This window comes from Gopherus evgoodei, chromosome 1 (genome assembly GCF_007399415.2).
Source record: "Gopherus evgoodei ecotype Sinaloan lineage chromosome 1, rGopEvg1_v1.p, whole genome shotgun sequence".
In the NCBI taxonomy this organism is placed as follows: domain Eukaryota; kingdom Metazoa; phylum Chordata; order Testudines; family Testudinidae; genus Gopherus; species Gopherus evgoodei.
In genome coordinates this window covers 51,935,747-51,953,931 of record NC_044322.1, presented here as the reverse complement: position 1 = coordinate 51,953,931, position 18,185 = coordinate 51,935,747, and the positions used below count along the sequence as shown (strand labels likewise).

At 40.0% G+C, this 18,185-nt stretch overlaps 1 protein-coding gene across 1 annotated transcript in view; it reads left to right on the top strand.

Annotated features, from left to right (window-relative positions):
• The first annotated feature begins 514 nt into the window (after nucleotides 1–514).
• MRPS31 (mitochondrial ribosomal protein S31) overlaps nucleotides 515–18,185 on the top strand; it is a 35,407-nt gene continuing 17,736 nt past the window's right edge. Inside the window, 6 exon segments of the mRNA XM_030564017.1 lie at nucleotides 515–679; nucleotides 3,904–4,203; nucleotides 5,407–5,442; nucleotides 5,444–5,563; nucleotides 14,186–14,332; nucleotides 17,560–17,636. Of these exon segments, the coding sequence (XP_030419877.1) occupies nucleotides 582–679; nucleotides 3,904–4,203; nucleotides 5,407–5,442; nucleotides 5,444–5,563; nucleotides 14,186–14,332; nucleotides 17,560–17,636 (778 nt within the window). The 5' untranslated portion in view covers nucleotides 515–581.

Sequence of the window (18,185 nt, the reverse complement as noted above, 5' to 3'; positions counted from 1 at the left end):
ATCTGAACAGCACTGCCCTGGGGCCACAGTAATTGACACCAAGTTCCAAAGGCAAACCACAGACAAAATTTAATCTTTAACCTGCCCCTCCCCCCAAATCCAACCCTTCAAGATTTTTGAATCTCTGGAGGTAGAACAGTGTGTCATCTGCACACTGCTTGTGCTTGGTGTCCTTGTTGTCAGTTTGCCAACTGCCTGTGAACAGTGACTTGCCCAAGGTCACACAGGAAACCTGTGGTAGTGCCAGGAATTGAATCCAGTTCTCCTCACACCCAATTCTCTGGCCACAGGACCAGCTGACCTCTCCTCCCACTGGGGAAGCTTCTGGCCCACAACACAAAGCGCTGTTATTTAAATAAACACCCCTGTAAACGTGCCCCTTTCACTCTGCCGGCCCCAGGCACCAGCTAGCTCCCGCTTGCGTGACACGAGGCCAGGCCTCCCCTATGGGACTCGATCTGGGAACCAGTTCCTTTGGCTACTGTTTCCAGACGGAAAGTTGAGGAAGGGACCTATGCCAGGAGGGGGGCCGGTTAGAGGCGCGGACACGCCGACCGCTCTCTAGACTCTGGGCTGCCGAGATGTGGAGCCGCGTCTCTGCCGTTGGGAGCCGCAGAAGCGGCGCCTGCCGCTGCGCCTCCTCCTACCCCTGGGGCGCCCAGGACCGGGGACCAGGCAGGTGAGCTCCCCGCCTGCCCTGCGTGGGGCGGGTCCCTGAGCGCGTGTCCGTCGGGCCGCTCCGGGTGCCGAGACTTGCCGGTAGCGGGCCCGAAGGCCGCCGGCCCGCGCGGGACGGACCCCAGAACCGCGGTTCGGTCTGTGCCGGCGGCACCCGGCCGGGAACCCCGAGTTGCGCCTTTCCGGGGGTGGCTGAATTGGCGGGGATTTGCCGCGGCCAGTGGTGCAGGGACACGCCCCGCCCGAGAGCCTGGCCCGCGGCCTTTAACAAGCGCCACCAAAGAATGTTCTTGTTCGGCCTCCCAGCTCCGGGGAATCTGCCGCGGTTTCCTGGGGGTGGCCCGACTAGTGCGGTGAATCAGTGTGGCTGACATTTAGCCCAGGCCCACTCCATTGACCTCAGTGGGAGTAGGCGGGTCTTCGTGTGGCTTTTTTACAGAGCAGCAACCGGGCAGGTGTGTTTTCTGAGGCTACTTTTAACTAATTTTCTGACCTGGGTTTCAAGTGACGTCCGGAAGGGACAATTGGATCATTTAGTCTGATTGCCTATATACCACAAGCCTTTACATTTCATTGTTACCTCTGTCTTGATCCCGACAGCTTATGTGTGACTAAAGGATCTCTCCCAGAAAGGCATCCAGTCTTAGCTTGGAGACACCAAGAGACTGAATGAGCCCCTTCCCTTAGTACCGGGGTTGGCAACCTTTCAGAAGTGGTGTACCAAATCTTCATTTATTCACTATAATTTAAGGTTTTATGCCAGTAATTATTTTAATGTGTTGAGAAGGTCTCTTTCTATAAGTCTATAATATATAACTAAACTATTGTTGTATGTAAAGTAAATAAGGTTTTAAAAGTATTTAAGAAGCTTCATTTAAAATTAAATTAAAATGCAGAGCCCCCCCCCCACTGGTGGCCAGGCCCTGGGCAGTGTGAGTGCCATAGGTTGCTACCGCCGCCTTAGTAGTTTGTTTCAGTGGTTACTCCTCCTCCTCCTCCATTTCCAAAAAATTTTGCTTTATTTCTAATTTGAATTTGCCTGACTTCAGCTTCCTGCCATTTTTTAAATGCTTTTCTTCATTAGATTAAAGAGTCTTGAACCCAGTATTTTCTCCCTCAGAAAGTGCTGAAACACTGTAATCAAGTCACTTCACAGTCTTCTTTTTGATAAGCTGAACAGACTGAGCTCTCTGTATCTCACTGTAAGTCCGTGAATCACTTCTATGGCTCTTTTATTCACCCTCTCTTTTTTCACATTGTTTTTAAAATGTGGACACCAGAACTGTCCACAGTATTCCAGCAACAGCATGCCATGTACAGAGGTTAAAATCCTCTCCCTGCTTCTACTTGCTGCTTCCCTCTTTCTACAGCTGAAGAACATATTGGCTCTTTCTGCTGCAGCATCACAATGGGAGCTCATGTGCAATGTTGTTTTCAGCTATAACCCCACAATCTTTAAGGTATTTGTCCTCACAATGGTGGGGAAAGTACTAGTATCCCAATTTTTACAGATGGGGAACTGAGATACAGCAAGACTAAAAGCTTATTCTAAACCAGAAGTTATAGGTATATGGTAAGCTGTGAATTTATGCCTCTGTATTTATACCAGTATCAGTCCTGGAGTGGACTCTCTAGTGCTTCTCTCTGGTTTAGCCCCTATTGCTCTGGAAGCAGTTTAGGATTTAAAACACTACTTAAGTACCAGTATGATAGTAGAGATGTCATGAAGTGTTTTCAAGGGCAGCTGGTCACTTCATGTCATTTTCTTTCCCACTCCTCAGTGTCATTTGTGGTAGGTCTTCTCATCCAAGGCAGTAGACTGCTCAATGAGCTGGTAGTGCAGCCAGAGAATGGGGCTGCACATTATTAGCGCATCCTTCCACCGTTGGTGTCCGTTGTGATGTAGCTTATCATATACTAAGTAAAAAAGTATCATGTCTCTTCTTCTAACTTGTAACTCCAAACTGCTATATATATTTGTGGTTCATTAGCACTTAAAGTGTGTGTGCGTGGGAGCAATAAAGCAATGCTGTCTGTTGGTACAGACGTATGCCCAAAGCATTGGATAAAAATGAGCATGGTTTGGAAACCAGTATATTTACAGGGCTCTGGAAACATTTAATCACTTCCAATAAGAATTATAGTGTGTGTGTGTGTATCTATATCTATATCTATCTATATCTTGTTTTACTTCAGAACTGCCTGTTTTCCATCTTGAATAAATTACACAACAAGGTAGCCTAATAATGGAAGGATATCCTCTTTCTGTACAGTTTTGAATGTTTGGAGGGTATTTTGAAGAACTGGTAATGCAAAGTATATAATAGTAGTTATTGTAAGTGGCTACAGCTTTCCCATGTTCATTTCTAAATGCTCCTAATGCTTCATGCAGGGAGCAAGTAATTACTGCCAATAAGTAATGTAAAATGAGCTGATGGGAAAAGATGCTTTTTGGGGAAAAATTATGGAGAGACTGAATTGTAGTGGATAATAGCAAAGTCTGCTTGATGTAAGTCAGAAGGCTTTCCGCAGCCTCCTTAATTAATGGGTTGTGAAGTGTTACATAGTTTTTTTTATTCATGGCATGCTTTTTTTCACTGGCGATGTTGGTTTATGCCTGTTTAATTTTCTTTGTAGTATACTAATGTTTGGAATATGTAGGTGCTTTTAAGCAGTCCATGAAGACTTACTTTGTACCATTGTTGTGGTTAGTCTGCTTAATATGTCAAAATGTGAGACTGAAAATGTTGATGAGTGTGAAAAATATTCTAATGATACGTGTGGCATTTGTAGTCATCTTTTGTTTTCCTAGAGTTCTAACGTGTTTACTGTCAGACCTTAGTCACTGATTTTTCTGGTGAAGTTCTGAAGTTACCTGGTTTTCCAGTAGCTTTAACAAAGGCACAAGGTCATGGTGTATACCTCAGCCCAAAATGACATGACAGTTCGTCATGGTTATCAAACTCTTTTGGGGATTCCATCTCAGCATACTGTTTAGTGCAGAGAGTTACTTGTTGCCTTTTGATTCAGTTCATTCATGGAGAAAAGCTGTTTACGTTATATTGCAGAAACCATAAAGAATAAATGGTTTATTAGACCTGCCTTCAGAGTACAATTGTATATTCAAGTTACCCAGTTCAGTTTGTGCAAAATTAGGCCCAGTCAGTTATGATTAACAAAGCAGTTCTGTGTAATTTATACCTTTTCCCTTCCTATCTTGTCTAGTAAAACACAGAAGTGCTTTAGCACTAGCACTGGATTCTACAACAAGGAAGATGAATCTGCCACTTCTACAGACAGTAGTGGTGAGAAGGCTTCAGAGAATCAGGAGAAGGCAACACCAGGAAATGCAAAGAAGAATTTGTTGAACATTATTAGTGAAATGAAAGTAGAATTAAGTTCAAAGAAGACGTTCCAGATACTAAAAACACTGAAGACCAAGGAGCAAACCAAGGACCAGCCAGAAAGTATGGAGAGTGCAAGTAGCATGTTTCAGAAAGCTACAGCAGACAGTAAAGCTAAGAGGTAAAATGCAATATGCACAGTCGTATTTCTTCTTTGAAGTGGACTCTATTAATCTCTAAGACAAAATATTAGCATGCGTCTGATAAAGTGGGTATTTACCCACTAAAGCTTATGCTCCAGTACGTCTGTTAGTCTATAAGGTGCCACAGGACTCCTTGTCACTTAGGACAAAATAGTTACATAAAATGTCTTTTTCTTTGTATAGAAAAGAATCCTCTGTGGGAACAATCCTTTTGGTAATGGCACAACTGTACCCTGCAAAAAGCAATAACAAATGGAATAGTTGCACAAGCATGTATATTTGCTACATACTTGTATTCCTGGAATTGAAGCCTCAAAATGAAATATTACTAGCTGTCCACAGACAATCAATTTAAGGGGAGTGAGGGAATTTTCCCTTTGAAATGTCATTACTCAGTTATGAGAAAATAAAATCTGGGAAAAGGAAAAAGTAATTCTCTTTTTAATTGCCTCTTTGTACACAATTGATCATATACAGCTAACTTATTAAAAATGTAAATTTGCAGATAAACTCAGTTGTTTAGTTACAGTCTGAGAAAATCTTTTATCTGAGTAAGGGCCTACTTACAGAAATATATACTCCTGTGGGAATTCTGTACCCTGCGGGGGCACAGAATTCATACCTTCTGCAGATTTCTTGTCTCCCCTGTAGAAAAATGGGGGAGCCAAAATCTGTGAAGAACACATGCCCCTTCCACGGCAGCTGGGCATGTCTGCTGGGAGCAGCTGGCAGCAGATCACTGTGGGAGGGGAAGAGGGAGGCTGGGCCTGCTTGCGTGCATCCGTGGAGAGACATTAAGGGGGTGGAGCTGGTCTCCTACCTTAATGCGAATGAATGAGAGAGACTTAGGGCATGTCTTCTCTGGCAACGTTAAAGCGTTGCTGCGGCATTATAACTACTCTGTTTAGGAAGGGTTGAGCAAAGCGTGTTTTTTTTTCCGATGGTGTTCAGTGTCATTAGGTTATCCCTACCATGATTTAAGAACACCAACTCTGCAGTGCCACCCAACCTCTGGCAGTTTTGTGCATCAAGAGACAAACTTGGGCCTCTTCTTTGATAGTATATAACTATTACCTTTAACTCATTAAGACATAAAATAACCAGTTACAATAAAAAATGGCTTGTGAAATAGTGACTCATAAGACCTTGATTTTGTTTTTTACCTCTGTTGTCTCTTACAGGAGCAAGCCTCTCAATCCAGAATTGGTGGAAGCTGCCTGCTGTTGCATCTTCCTTACCTTTCGACAGGAAACAGACAGTATCAGATTTACTTGCACAACTAAGGAAGCATGAAGAAGCCACTGATGCACAGAAAAAAGGGGAAACAACTAACATAAGGTCTGTAGATTGAATATTTCCCAATAGTGCTGAAGCCGCTAATATTACACTGTCAAATGTAAGGTGACTGAGACTTTATATCAGAAAAACTGCTCTAAAAAGATATGCTTGAGTATGTTATCCTTCTTTAAAAAGCTAATAACTGAAGTGCAGTTAATCTTTGTACTAAATTCCTTCTGTAACTTTCAAGCCATCCAGCTTGCATCCTTCCTCTAGAACAGCCTTTCAAAATTCTAGTGCCTGCTTTCCCTTGGTTGGTCCGTCGGTCTGTCGAAGTATCATTGGATTTTTTTATGCATCTTCATCAACCATCACGGAGATAGAAAGTCTGAAAATCCATCTATGTAGACTGGTAAATTTTAATGGCTGTGTTTGAAAGCTGCACTAAGTAAAGCAACCTCTATTTTAAGTTCCACCCTACCCTTAAAAAATTTCGAGGCAGCCCAATAAACTCATCCCTTGGCACAGTTCTTTTTTTTCTAATGTGGCTTCCGGTAGGCAAACAACACTTATTTAGAAACTGAAGGAATTGTGTATACTGCCCTTCTGTTTGGTGATGACTAAAGACAGGCTGCTGACTTATGCTACTTTCAATGTAACAGCTCAGAAAATGCTGAATATAAAGCAGAAAACTGGATCTTCAGCAACTGAGAATGTAGAAGCCTGTGATTATGCAGGTTGGCAGTAACAACTACAAGTAGCTAATAGATTTATTTTTAATATGTCACATGAAAATAGCTAGATTTGGGGCAAATTCAGATAATGAATTAACTGGTAAAGTGATAGGAAATGTGGATTTATAAGACAGATGAGAAGTTATTTGTGGGGTTTTATAAGGATTAGTTATAGGGCCTTTTGTGTTCAGTAAATATACCGATGAGTAGCAGAGAAAGTAGCCAGCACTGTTAATGTTTGCTGCTGGTATATGCCATTTCCATCAGTGAAAACTAAGGAGGATGTGACAATCTAGATGGTTACAAATAAACCAAATGGTGGGAAGCAAAATGGTAGATGAATGTTAACTTCATTAAATATAAGGTAATGCATATTCTTGAGAGAGTGTCTTTGGGAAAGAGAGAAACTATGTAACCTTCCATACAGGTGGATGAATTTGTAATTCTCAATCAAGAGAACTAGGGGATTATTGTGGACTGGTAAATGAAGTTCTCTCTTCAGATGCTTAGAAGCGTGTGTGCTTTTAAAAAAATTGATGGTGGAAACTAAGAAGACACTAGATAATGCACAATGGTATACATTTCCCTGGAGTAGTATGTTCAGTTTAAGACTTCTACTCTCAACAGAAATATGAAACATTCAGAGAGGGTTGATAGAAGTGGTTAGAGATGCTGTGGGTATTGCATCCCTTTGGATTATTTAGGTCAGTGGTTTTCAACCTTTTTTCATTTGCAGACCCTAAAAAATTTCCAATGCAGATGTGGACCAGTGTTCTCTCTCATTTTTCCCCACACATGTACAGAATGAATTTTGTTATGTGCATGACATCACCTCCATATTGATGCACATAACAAAATTCATGGTGTGGGGATGGGGCCGAGGGGTTTGGAGTGTTGGTGAGTGGGACTCAGGGCTGAGCAGAGGATTCGGGGGCGGGGTGGGGGGTTTGAGGGCTCCGGGGTGGTGCTGGGGCAGAGAGTTTGGGGGTGAGGGGCTTGAGGGCTCTGGCTGGGGGTTTGGCTCTGGGGTGAGGCAGGGGATAAAGAGTTTGGGGTGATAGGACCCCCTGCAGCAGCACCTAGGCGGAGTGGGAGAGATGCCTCTCCCCCAGCTGTAGCAGGTCCATGCCAGGGCTGCAGGAGGGTCACCTTTCCCCCAACCGCAGCAAGTCAGGGCAGGTCCGTGCTGGGGCCGGCGGGAAGAGCTGCCTTCTGTCGGGGGAGAGGCACCTCTCCCCTGCTGCAGGCCACTGCGCCTCTGTGCTGGGCTTAATAGGCAGCTGCGCAGCTTAGAGCAAACTTAGGTGCAGACCCCTTTGGGAAATCTTCGTCATAGGTCTCTGGACCCCCCCGAGTCGATGGCCCATAGTTTGAAAACCATTGATCTAGGTGAAAGAGTTAGAGGAAACTTAACTGAGCTGTGTAAAACACATCATTTTCTCCATTTAGTTCTTGTATAGCCTAAGGAAAGGCTAAAGGAAATACTCTAAGTTAAGATGAACAAACAGGGCGATAAGAACGGCCTTACCGGGTCAGACCAAAGGTCCATCTAGCCCAGTATCCTCTCTACCGACAGTGGCCAATGCCAGGTGCCCCAGAGGAGTGAAGCTAACAGGCAATGATCAAGTGATCTCTCTCCTGCCATCCATCTCCATCCTCTGACGAACAGAGGCTAGGGACACCATTCTTTACCCTTCCTGGCTAATAGTCATTTATGGACTTAGCCACATGAATTTATCCAGTTCCTTTTAAACAATGTTATAGTCCCAACCTTCACAAACTCCCTCAAGTAAGGAGTCGACAAGTTGACTGTGCGCTGTGTGAAGAAGAACTTCCTTTTATTTGTTTTAAACCTGCTACTATTAATTTCATTTGGTGACCCTAGGTTCTTGTATTATGGGAATAAGTAAATAACTTTTCCTTATCTACTTTCTCTACATCGACTCATGATTTTATATACCTCTATCATATCCCCCCTTAGTCTCCTCTTTTCCAAGCTGAGAGGCCTAGCCTCTTTAATCTTTCCTCGTATGGGACCCTCTCCAAACCTCTCATCATTTTAGTTGCCCTTTTCTGACCTTTTCTAGTGCTAGAATATCTTTTTTGAGGTGAGGAGACCACATCTGTACACAGTAATCGAGATGTGGGCATACCATGGATTTATATAAGGGCAATAATATATTCTCAGTCTTATTATAAGGGCAATAATATATTTGCAGTATTTCTTCCTATTTTGTATAGTGAACACATGGAATTCATTGCTGCTGGATGTTGAGGCAAAGTTTGTGGCTGGATTTGAATGGATTAATTGCTTGCAACTAGGGATTGATTAAATTTACCAGACACCTGCTAGCCAGTGATAGATTTGACAGAGGCCCACAAGTAAGACTTTGGGCAATGCCCTGGTGAGAAGCCCAGCATTCCTTGCTACCAGCTGCTGGGAAAGATACTTGTTCCTTGGTCCCTGTTTGGGGTGTGAGGAGGTTCTGTGTTTAGCATACAGACTGTACTACCCTCCACCTACTGAAAAGGAGAGGGAACTTGGCCTTACTCCTCATTCAAGGCCCTCTGGCTTCCCTAAGTGGGTGGGTGTTTGCTCTTCCTTCCAGGAGTTGTGAGGAGTAATAGTTCTACTCTACTGTTACCATTCTGTGGGTTTTTAGAATACCTGCTGTTCCCAAGTAATAGTCCAGAGCTTGCTATTCTGCTGCTCATAGCTTTCCCAAGAAGCAGCAGCAATATGAATTTGACAGTTTCACTCCCTCTTACAGGTTCAGAATAGAAGCAGTTGAAGACTAACTAGAATCTAGTTAATTACAGTCTGCTTCTGCTTAGTTTAACTAAGAATTCTCAGAGACACCAGAACAGTCTGTGATTTGAAAGACACTTGCTGTATTAGTGAGCATTTCATTTCACATTTGTAAGGTTAACTTCACAATAATCATTATTATTATTTATATTACTACTTTGCAGTGGCAGCTAGAGAGAGCAGGCCTCAATGTGCTAGATACTGTATATACCGGATGAAAAGTAGTTTCTGCCTCAGAGACTTTGCAGTCTAAGTAAAAGGGTTTGAAACAGTTTTTTTTAAATGAAGGTTTGAATCCTGCAGAAATTGAGAGCTGAGGTCCCCACACTGGCCAGTGAAAGCACTGTACTCATTCATAAGTGGATTTTTTTCAGCCTGCTTGCCACTGTGTAAGAGAACTCATTATTTTCTTTATGGAGTGGGAAGACATGGTTTTCCTCCCCGTCCGACATATTCTGCGTTGTACAATTGACTAGGTGCATCATGGCTGGATTACCATTCTTTGAAGCATCAAGTACTGTTTGCTTCTGAGACAGGATAATGGACTAAATGGACCACTGGTCTGAGACAGTAGCTATATTATGTAAAACTCTTCAGAAATGGATTTAAATAACTGAAATATCTGCACAAGCGTAAGAAACTGTACAATATAACATTATTACTATAAATAAGAATATTCAGATTTAGGAGGCAATATAAAATGATGATAAAGATAATTATAGCCAAGAAGTCTGAGCGCTTATTGTGCTTTTCATACAGTCTGCCCTCTGGATGTCACTGTTGTACAGTCTTCTCTCCCGTCAGTTTTGTTTTATAAGACATATTGAGGACAGCATTTTCACTAGAAGAGGGAAAAAATTAATGATACAGGATTTTATTTTTTTTTAGTGTCGGAAGAAGTTTTGCATAATGGAAATTACAACACCACCATAGGAAAATAAATTCAACAATATTAAAGGTTAGAATTAAATCAACGACGGAAAGGAATTCCGAACTAAAGCTAAAATGCATCCTGAATTCTCCTTCTCTTGTTCTTTTTTAACCCATGTAGTGCACAAGATCATTCCTGTTCAGATATATCGGCAGTACTTACACACGGTGGGTTGAATGGGGGATGAAGTTTCAGTTGGAAATCTGACATTCCTTGTTGTGGAAGGAAGTCAGGCCCTAAATATCTTTCTGGTTTTGTTTTTGGTTAATTTCTTGTTTCTTTCTCAATGTGTTAGAGAAAATATGTGTAAGATGAACAATATGTTTGGCATAATACCATGCAATCACTTGTTTTAAAAACTATTATGAAAACATATGTGCCACACTTTTCACGCACCAGTGACACAACATTAGGACTCTAGCATCCAAAATTGTGACACTGTGGGACTGTGTGTATTAGATTCCCAGCATAGCCAGAAGAAAGTTTGGCCAGTTGTGCAGACCCTCAAAGAGAACTAATCAGAGGGAGTGTGATCGCTATGTAGTACAACAACATTGTATTGTTTTAGCATAGTTGCCAAGTAAAGCAGTTGGGCTGGGCAGTCTATGACTTTGCTTCTGGCAAGGGCAGACTGCATGATGCTAGTCAGACCCTCAGAAAACTTGTGAAGTCTCTGGATCATCTCTAACTCATAAATGCCAAGAATAACATTAACAGAAAATAATTACTAAAATAAGAGAGATCCAGAGGAACTGAACTTCTTTTGTTAATGTCAGATTTAAAATTAACCTCAGAAAAAATCAAGATTCTGAAACATTTTAGGGCATCTTTTTGTTGTAAGTAGTCATTTTGAAGAACTCCTCTGATTTAAACCATCCAAAAGAGTATTTAAATATATACTTTACGATACTCTTCAAGCATCGCAACAGTGGGAATATATATATTGCATTTAGGTATACAAAACTTTCTTTCTGACCTAATTTGTTTCTGTTCTTTTAATACCACACCTGTTCCCTTGAAAAGAGACTTTTATCTCTTAAAACCCATGCCCTGTAGTTTAACCGATTTTTATCGTTCTCACTTGCACTGTCCCAAAATCTTATAATGACTTTTGGCTTTTAACAGACCTTCTCCCTAAAGGCATAGACACAACTTTATATCTAAAGAGTTTTATCTAAAGAGTTCTGTCACTATAACTACAATCCTTGTTGAGGATAGTAACCAGTGAGAATTGACAAACATATATGGCCAAGATTCTCTGACTTTTATCAAAATAATAATGTGTTGCCTTTAGCTCTCATGCCCTGACAATATTGAAGGGGAAAACAGCAGCCCAGAACAGTCATTAGTTTTCCCACCTTCCATTAGGACATCATCTGGCCAAGGCCTGACTGGAGCTCCCTAACTCCAAGCGATAGACAAATCTGTGATCAATGCAAACTACTACTTGCTGAACCTTTCATTAAATGTTCAGATGCTCTTACAAATCTTAACCATTAGCATGGGAAGGTGGGTGGATGGCAAACTTCTAATTTCTTAATCAAAACGTGCAGTACCAAGAGGATGTCTAAGTGTATTCTGTTGACACTTTCTTTTTCACCCAAACTTGTAATCTCATATAAAAAAGAGAAATCAAGTTAATTTGACAAGATCTATTTTCCATAAACCCTTGTTGAATGGCATTATTTATATTACCTTCCTATGATTCTAGATTCATCGAGTCCATTATCAGTCCTTCCAGTATTTTGGCGAGGATCTATTTCAGGCTGACAGACCTATAATTACCTGGTTCATCCTATTTACTCTTTTTAAATACTGGCACAGTGTTAGCTTACCTTTCTTCTAGAACTTTCCTAGTGTTCCAAAAGTTACTGGAAAATTAACATAAACAGACCAGAGAGCTCCTCAGTCAGTTAACTTGCATCAGAGATTTTAAAATATTTGAACCTGTTGATCTAAAAATATCTAACTTTTAATAGCTGTTGTTTCACATCCGCCATAGCTACTGTTGGAATGGAAAGTATTCCGTCATCGTGACATAACTACATTGTCTGCCTTTTTCTCAAATACAGAACTTCTGCCTTTTCTGGATTATCCTTAAGGCTGGGAGTCTTTCAAGGAGGTCCCAGAAGTCACAGATTCCGTGACTTTCCGGGACCTGCATGGCTTTTGCAGCGGCTGGTGCTGCTGACCCCATGGCTGCCCACACCTGCTCGGGTAGCCCCTCGCCCGGAGTGGCAGTAGCACTGACGGGGCCCCGGGCTGGCCCCCACCTGGAGTGTCTGTCTCTCCTCCTGCCCCCAGGTCAGGAGGAGCAGCCGTGGCTGCTGGAGCACCCTCCACAGAGCAGCAGCAGCAGCATTCACCAGTGTGCGCCCCGCCCCCCAGCACCTAAAATTTAGTTAAGGGTATTTCTAGTACAAGTCATGGACAGGTCATGGGACGTGACTTTTTGTTTATTGCCTGGGATCTATCCATAACTTTTACTAAAAATACCTGTGACTAAATCATAGACTTTAATTATCATTGACAATTCTGCCATTTCCATATGATTCATATTTATGATCATCAACTTCACCTTTCTTACATTTGTTATAGCTGTTTATTATTTTTTTATAGCTACTTTCACTTCTTCACTAAATCAGGTTGGTTTTGGACCAGTTTGGCCTTTTTTCTCATTTGTGGAATGTGTCTGTTTTGACACTTAGTAAAATGTTCTTAAATAATTCCCAATAACCATTTACATTTTTCTGTTTAAAGTCTTCCTTTCAACTGATTTGGCTCGTAGCTATTTTCAGCTTTTTGAAACTGGCCCTTTTAAAGCACCAAGTATATACCAACTGTTACTTGCATGGACTTTATTCTGTTTGCATATAAATTATGATAAAGTTATGATCACTTGTACTTAAGCTACCACTAGTTTTTAGTTCTGCGATCAGTTCCTGTTTGTCAAGGTGATATCTAATATAGAATGCCCCTGTGTTCAATTTAACACTTCTTGAGTTAAGAAATTGTCATATGAAATATTTAGAAATTCTGAGGACTTTTTAGTAGTTAAAGCGTGAGACCTCCAGTGTAAGTTACTCAGATTGAACTCCCCCAGGATAGTGCATTTTTCCCCTCACATAGTAGATAGGAGTGTAAGGAGATGGTTGTCCTGTTCTCTGGTGTGATTTGGTGGTCTGTAGCAGATACAGAGTAGTATCCCATCTTGTTTTTCATCGCTTAATAGATCAAGATGGTTTTCTTCTGTCAATGACTCATAAATGGCATTACCTGTTTCTGACATAGAGTGCCTTCCTCCATACCTTTTGCCCACTCGATCCTTCCTAAATCGGTTTTATCCATTGATTTTTTTTGACATTCCAATAGTGCAAATCTGTCCACTAGGTTTCAGCAATACCAACTAGATTGAAGTTTTGCTTATAGATGAACAATTCCAATTCCTTTTGTTTATTATCCTGGGTGTATAGGCAATTAAATAATTTATTTTCTTCACATTCCTTGGTGCATTGATTGATTAACTTTGTTCTCAACATCTTGATATTCTGTTAAATGGCTACTCATTAGTTTCCATTTTTCACTCTCTACTTTTTTTGTTATTTTAATACCCTTCTGACTACTCTGGCCAGCCATTCCCCTAGAAAATTGGTTCCCCTGCTGCAGAGATGGAAGCCATCCAAACTATACAGCCCCTTTTCCACATAGAAGGTGAACCAGTGTTCCTCACGCTAAATCCCTCTTATCTCCAAGCACAGGATCTGTAGCTATGATCTTTGAAACTCCCCTGTTTGCGGCACATGCTTGCATTAGTGTCTAATGCGTTCTCTGAACATAGTATATGGCAGCATGAAACGAACTAAAAATATTTCAATTTGCAATTCAAAGAATGTTCATCATTGGATTTTCTCTTCAAGGAGTGCAGTAACTGGCATATGTTTGTTAAATTGAGATATTTTGTTAAATTTAGAAAATAACTGGTAAGTGGGATTTTCTTTTTTCTAAAAAGATAAGACTTGCATATTCCATGACTTCAGAATGTCAACGGATGTTTTGTGGGGCTGTTGTCTAGTTCTTTCATATAGTTTGTCCAATATAGGCTTATGAAAACAATTGGGAATAATTTGCCTTGTTAAAGCATGTAACTAAGTTTGCTACCTTTTCATACTGTGGAATTTTCATTGTTCTACTTGTCTTTTTGATATCAGCAACGTTATTGCAGACATGAAGATTGGGAAACGCCGTCTCACCCGTGGTGTATCCAGGCCATCCAGTCAGATTTCATTTGATGATGATGATGGGCAAGGTGACATGTTTCAAACTGGTGTCCTGTCTGAATTTGCTGGAAGTAAAAGGTACTCTCTACTTGCATGTTTTTGCTTTGTGCTCCTTCCCACAATAAAATATTGACCAGTTAAGTTTTTAAATTCTAGTAATAAAGAAACACCAACTATACTCCAAAACTTCAAAGCTAAAGAGTTCTCCATGAGTTTCTGTATTTTCCACAAAAATGCTCTGACTCTACATACAGGATACTGTAGAAAACAAAAGAAAATGTGTTTCTAACACTATATTTTATAATTAGTTGTTTTTTCCAAACATAGTATTAAAGTAGATTAGTGTAAGAACATAGTTAATTGTAATAAGCTGATCAAAGTAAATGCAGCTTTTTAGTATTAAACCTGATTGTTGCAAATGCTTGATGCTTGTATATAATCTATTTTTTGACTTCACTGTTTGAGTGGTTTTTGAATGTATCACTTATGCACAATATTTATGCATCTCATTCTCTATCATGTTATGGAATGGGGGAAAAACTTTAAAGTGCTACTGTCATTTGAAGGAAATCTTTGAAAAATGATCTGTTTAGAAATATTTCACCATTTGAATTTTTATTCTTCTTGCTAACGAAAATAGGAACTTTGCACCCGAGTGATTTCTTGAGTTTTATGTCTCCTCAGGCATGAAAATTGGAACTAATGATTTAAAATGGTTACTTGAGAATTCTCCCTGAAAATGGCAACACCTTTTGCTATTTTTTTAATTAACCCTGGTTATTTTTACTCTGTTAAGAGAGCACCCTTACTTAGTTATACTGTAATTAGCTGGTGTCTCATCCTGTATTCTGTCCCTAAAACACACACAGTCTACGTGGCATCCTCACAGTCACTTGTCTTAGGATATTCTCCCCACATTTCTATTCCCAATTAGATTATTTCCTTTTAAAAGTAACTAAATCTGACTTTAAGTGGAGTTAGAAGTTGAGAGAACCATGTTTATTGGCATATATGTGGGAAATTTGGAAGGCAGGATTTGCACAACTGAGAAATAAGCATTCCTGGGTCAGTAGCTATACAATATCCTTGCATTCCTTGGCTGAAACAGATTTTTTTCAGTATATCAGAAAATTATGATTTTAAATGAGGAACAAACGGGAGCATGTGAATTCTTAAGCTATGTAGATCATAGTTTAAAAACCCAAAGAAGCAATATTCACAGTTATATCATCAGAAATATCTGTAAATGCCAAAATCAGAAAAAATAATATTACTTAGAAACATTTCAGCAATTGTCTTATGTAGCCATTAGAAAAGTATGTTGAAGGCAGAGTTTCACATAGCTAGGAACAGTACATAATGGCTCAACTTCTCAACCCCCCAAATGCAGCAAGTCATGGAGAGGGGATAGACAAGGCTGAGACTGGAGAACAGAGAACTGAACAGGGGAAGAGAATGAGCCCTCACTGACTTGTATGGAAACCTTTTGTCCCAAGGTTTTCAGTGTTCTTGGGAAGCTGTAAATGATGCCAATGTAAGGAGCAGAATAACTAAATGCTTTGTGAATTTTTGAATGGTTCAGTAGCCTGTTACCTTTAGGCGGAGGATATTAATTCATCCTAGGCTGGTAGAGACTGAAAGTCTTTTCAGTATGATACAGTGTGACAGTGACGGTACTAGAGTGGATCTCAATAGTGTTTGACTTTGTTTGGAAAAAATTATTGCAACATGTAAATAAGTAATGTAAACAAAAAGCAACTTAGAATATAGACAGTAAAAACAGCTGACATAGAATTGATCAAACACCTTACAATATTTTAATAAAAGGAAAGTAAAATATGTTTTGCAGTGCATTTGAAAAGATTCCCTTCCTGTCACCAATTATATGAGAGTTCTCTGACTCTCTTAGGTAATGAGGTTATGTTTAGTGTAAAAGTCTTGGTGCAGTTATATTAACTGTGCATTATGCAGATTTCAACTACCAGTCTCAAAGTTCAGATTTTTTCCTGGGGCTATAAAATTCTAACAGTCAAAAATACGCTGTAATTAATGGGTGATGCTGCTTTATAGTAACTTGAACTAGTAACTTTATACTAAGTGTTTTGTTCCAAATCCTCCCTACATCTGCTACTAACATTATTGGAAGTTATGAATGGATAGGAAAATGTAATTCCAAATCTGTTTAAATTCCACATTCTTCTGAGACTGTGTAATTATATTAGTCTCTTTCTGAAATAGATCCAGAGTAGCTACGTTAATAATATGTAATATGACAAGATCAGGTTTGCCATAGTAGTTGTGGCCTTTAGAAATCTGCTGGAAAGCAGAGGGATGAAATTTAAGGGCAGGAAAGGCAAGTGTTGCTCGGGCAACAATGAATATGTAATAACACAAATGAAGAACACTAGAATTTCATTAGAAATGTACCCAAACAGGAAAGGTTAAATGTTTAAAGGAATCATTTGTTCTAAACTACAATAAACTTATTTTCTTGTTTGTTTTTGTATTTATGTGAAAATTCACTTTGACTGGTTGAGGGGAGAAGAGCAGCTGTTTGAGTTTTTAATTTATACTCCAAATATTAGTTTGTCTGCTCTTATTAAAGATGTTTGCTTGTTGAATATCTTTCTTTTTTTTAAATAAAGAATCCTATAAAGTGTGAAGCTGCTGTTGTGCAAAAAAAAACCAAATATATTTTACTGTCCAGAAGAGAGCCCAGAAATGACAGACTGTTTAGACTATAGCTTATCACAACAGTTTGAGTGTTAGTCATGTGGCAGAGAGGAAAGGGTGGATACATAATTTTCCAAAAAGGCTGTTTACTTCATAAATCAGGGTTAGTTTGATTTATCTGTTGTCTTTTTTTTTTCCTGAATTGTGAAATATTTTGTGTAGTAGAACAAAAGCATAAAAAACACCCAGGAATGCACTTTCTAAGAACTACTGAGCTACTAAGGTACCATGGATTGATAGCATTTGACTTTATGAAGGTTTCTAAATAGGAATAAATCAAATGTAAAATAATGGCAATTATGCTAATTACCTCACTGGAAAGTGTGGTGGGAATCTGGCTCCAGTGCTTCATTAATTGCATTATACAGCAGTAACTCAAATGCAATGATTTGTCTTTTGGTTACTAAGTCTAAAGATTTAGTATAATGGTAAATATGTTGGTATTTTTTGTTTCCAGGGGATGGTTGACTTTCGCTCTAGAGTTTAATGAGCATATTCTGTGTTTTGTAAACCTAATTTTAAACTGGCTGTGCTGTGAAATATCAAATATCATTTGTCGTCTTTGTTTATAGAAGAGGGCTTCACCTAGGAAGGAGGCTTAACATTTTCCCTGTTTCTCCCACCGTTACGGAAGGGACACCTGAAGCAGGTTAGTGGAAAAGCAACAATAAAAACCCAAATGGAGGAAATTCTTCAAAAAATAGAGTAGTTCTCTGTTTCGTGAAAGAGAGGGGTTGGCTACTAGCTTGCTGGTTTCAGATCTGGTCGTAAATTAATGTGTGGTCTAAATCTGGTCATTGGCAGGCAAGACTTCTACACAGTGTTATGGGATAATAGTTTTTGATCCTGTATCAAGACTAATGTACACTAACAGTTATGTGGTAAAGCTGACCCATTGCCACTGTTGCAGGGAAGTTTTAGTGCTCATGGAAGAAACACCAACTTTTTCTCAGTAGAAATGTATACTTGGTTTACCCTAGTTCTTAGTGGGCATTTGTCTGTATTGCAAAACCATTGCACTAGATCTTGCTCGGAAGAGGCTTGAGACTACAGGCACAGAGGAAATTGGATAGGATTGAAGTGTACTGTCAGAACTCTGAGAACCTTACTGTGACTTCCTGGATAAACTATGCCTAGTTTTACCTGGTATAGATAATCCCTCACTTGCATGAACTTCAGACACATACAGAAATCTTAT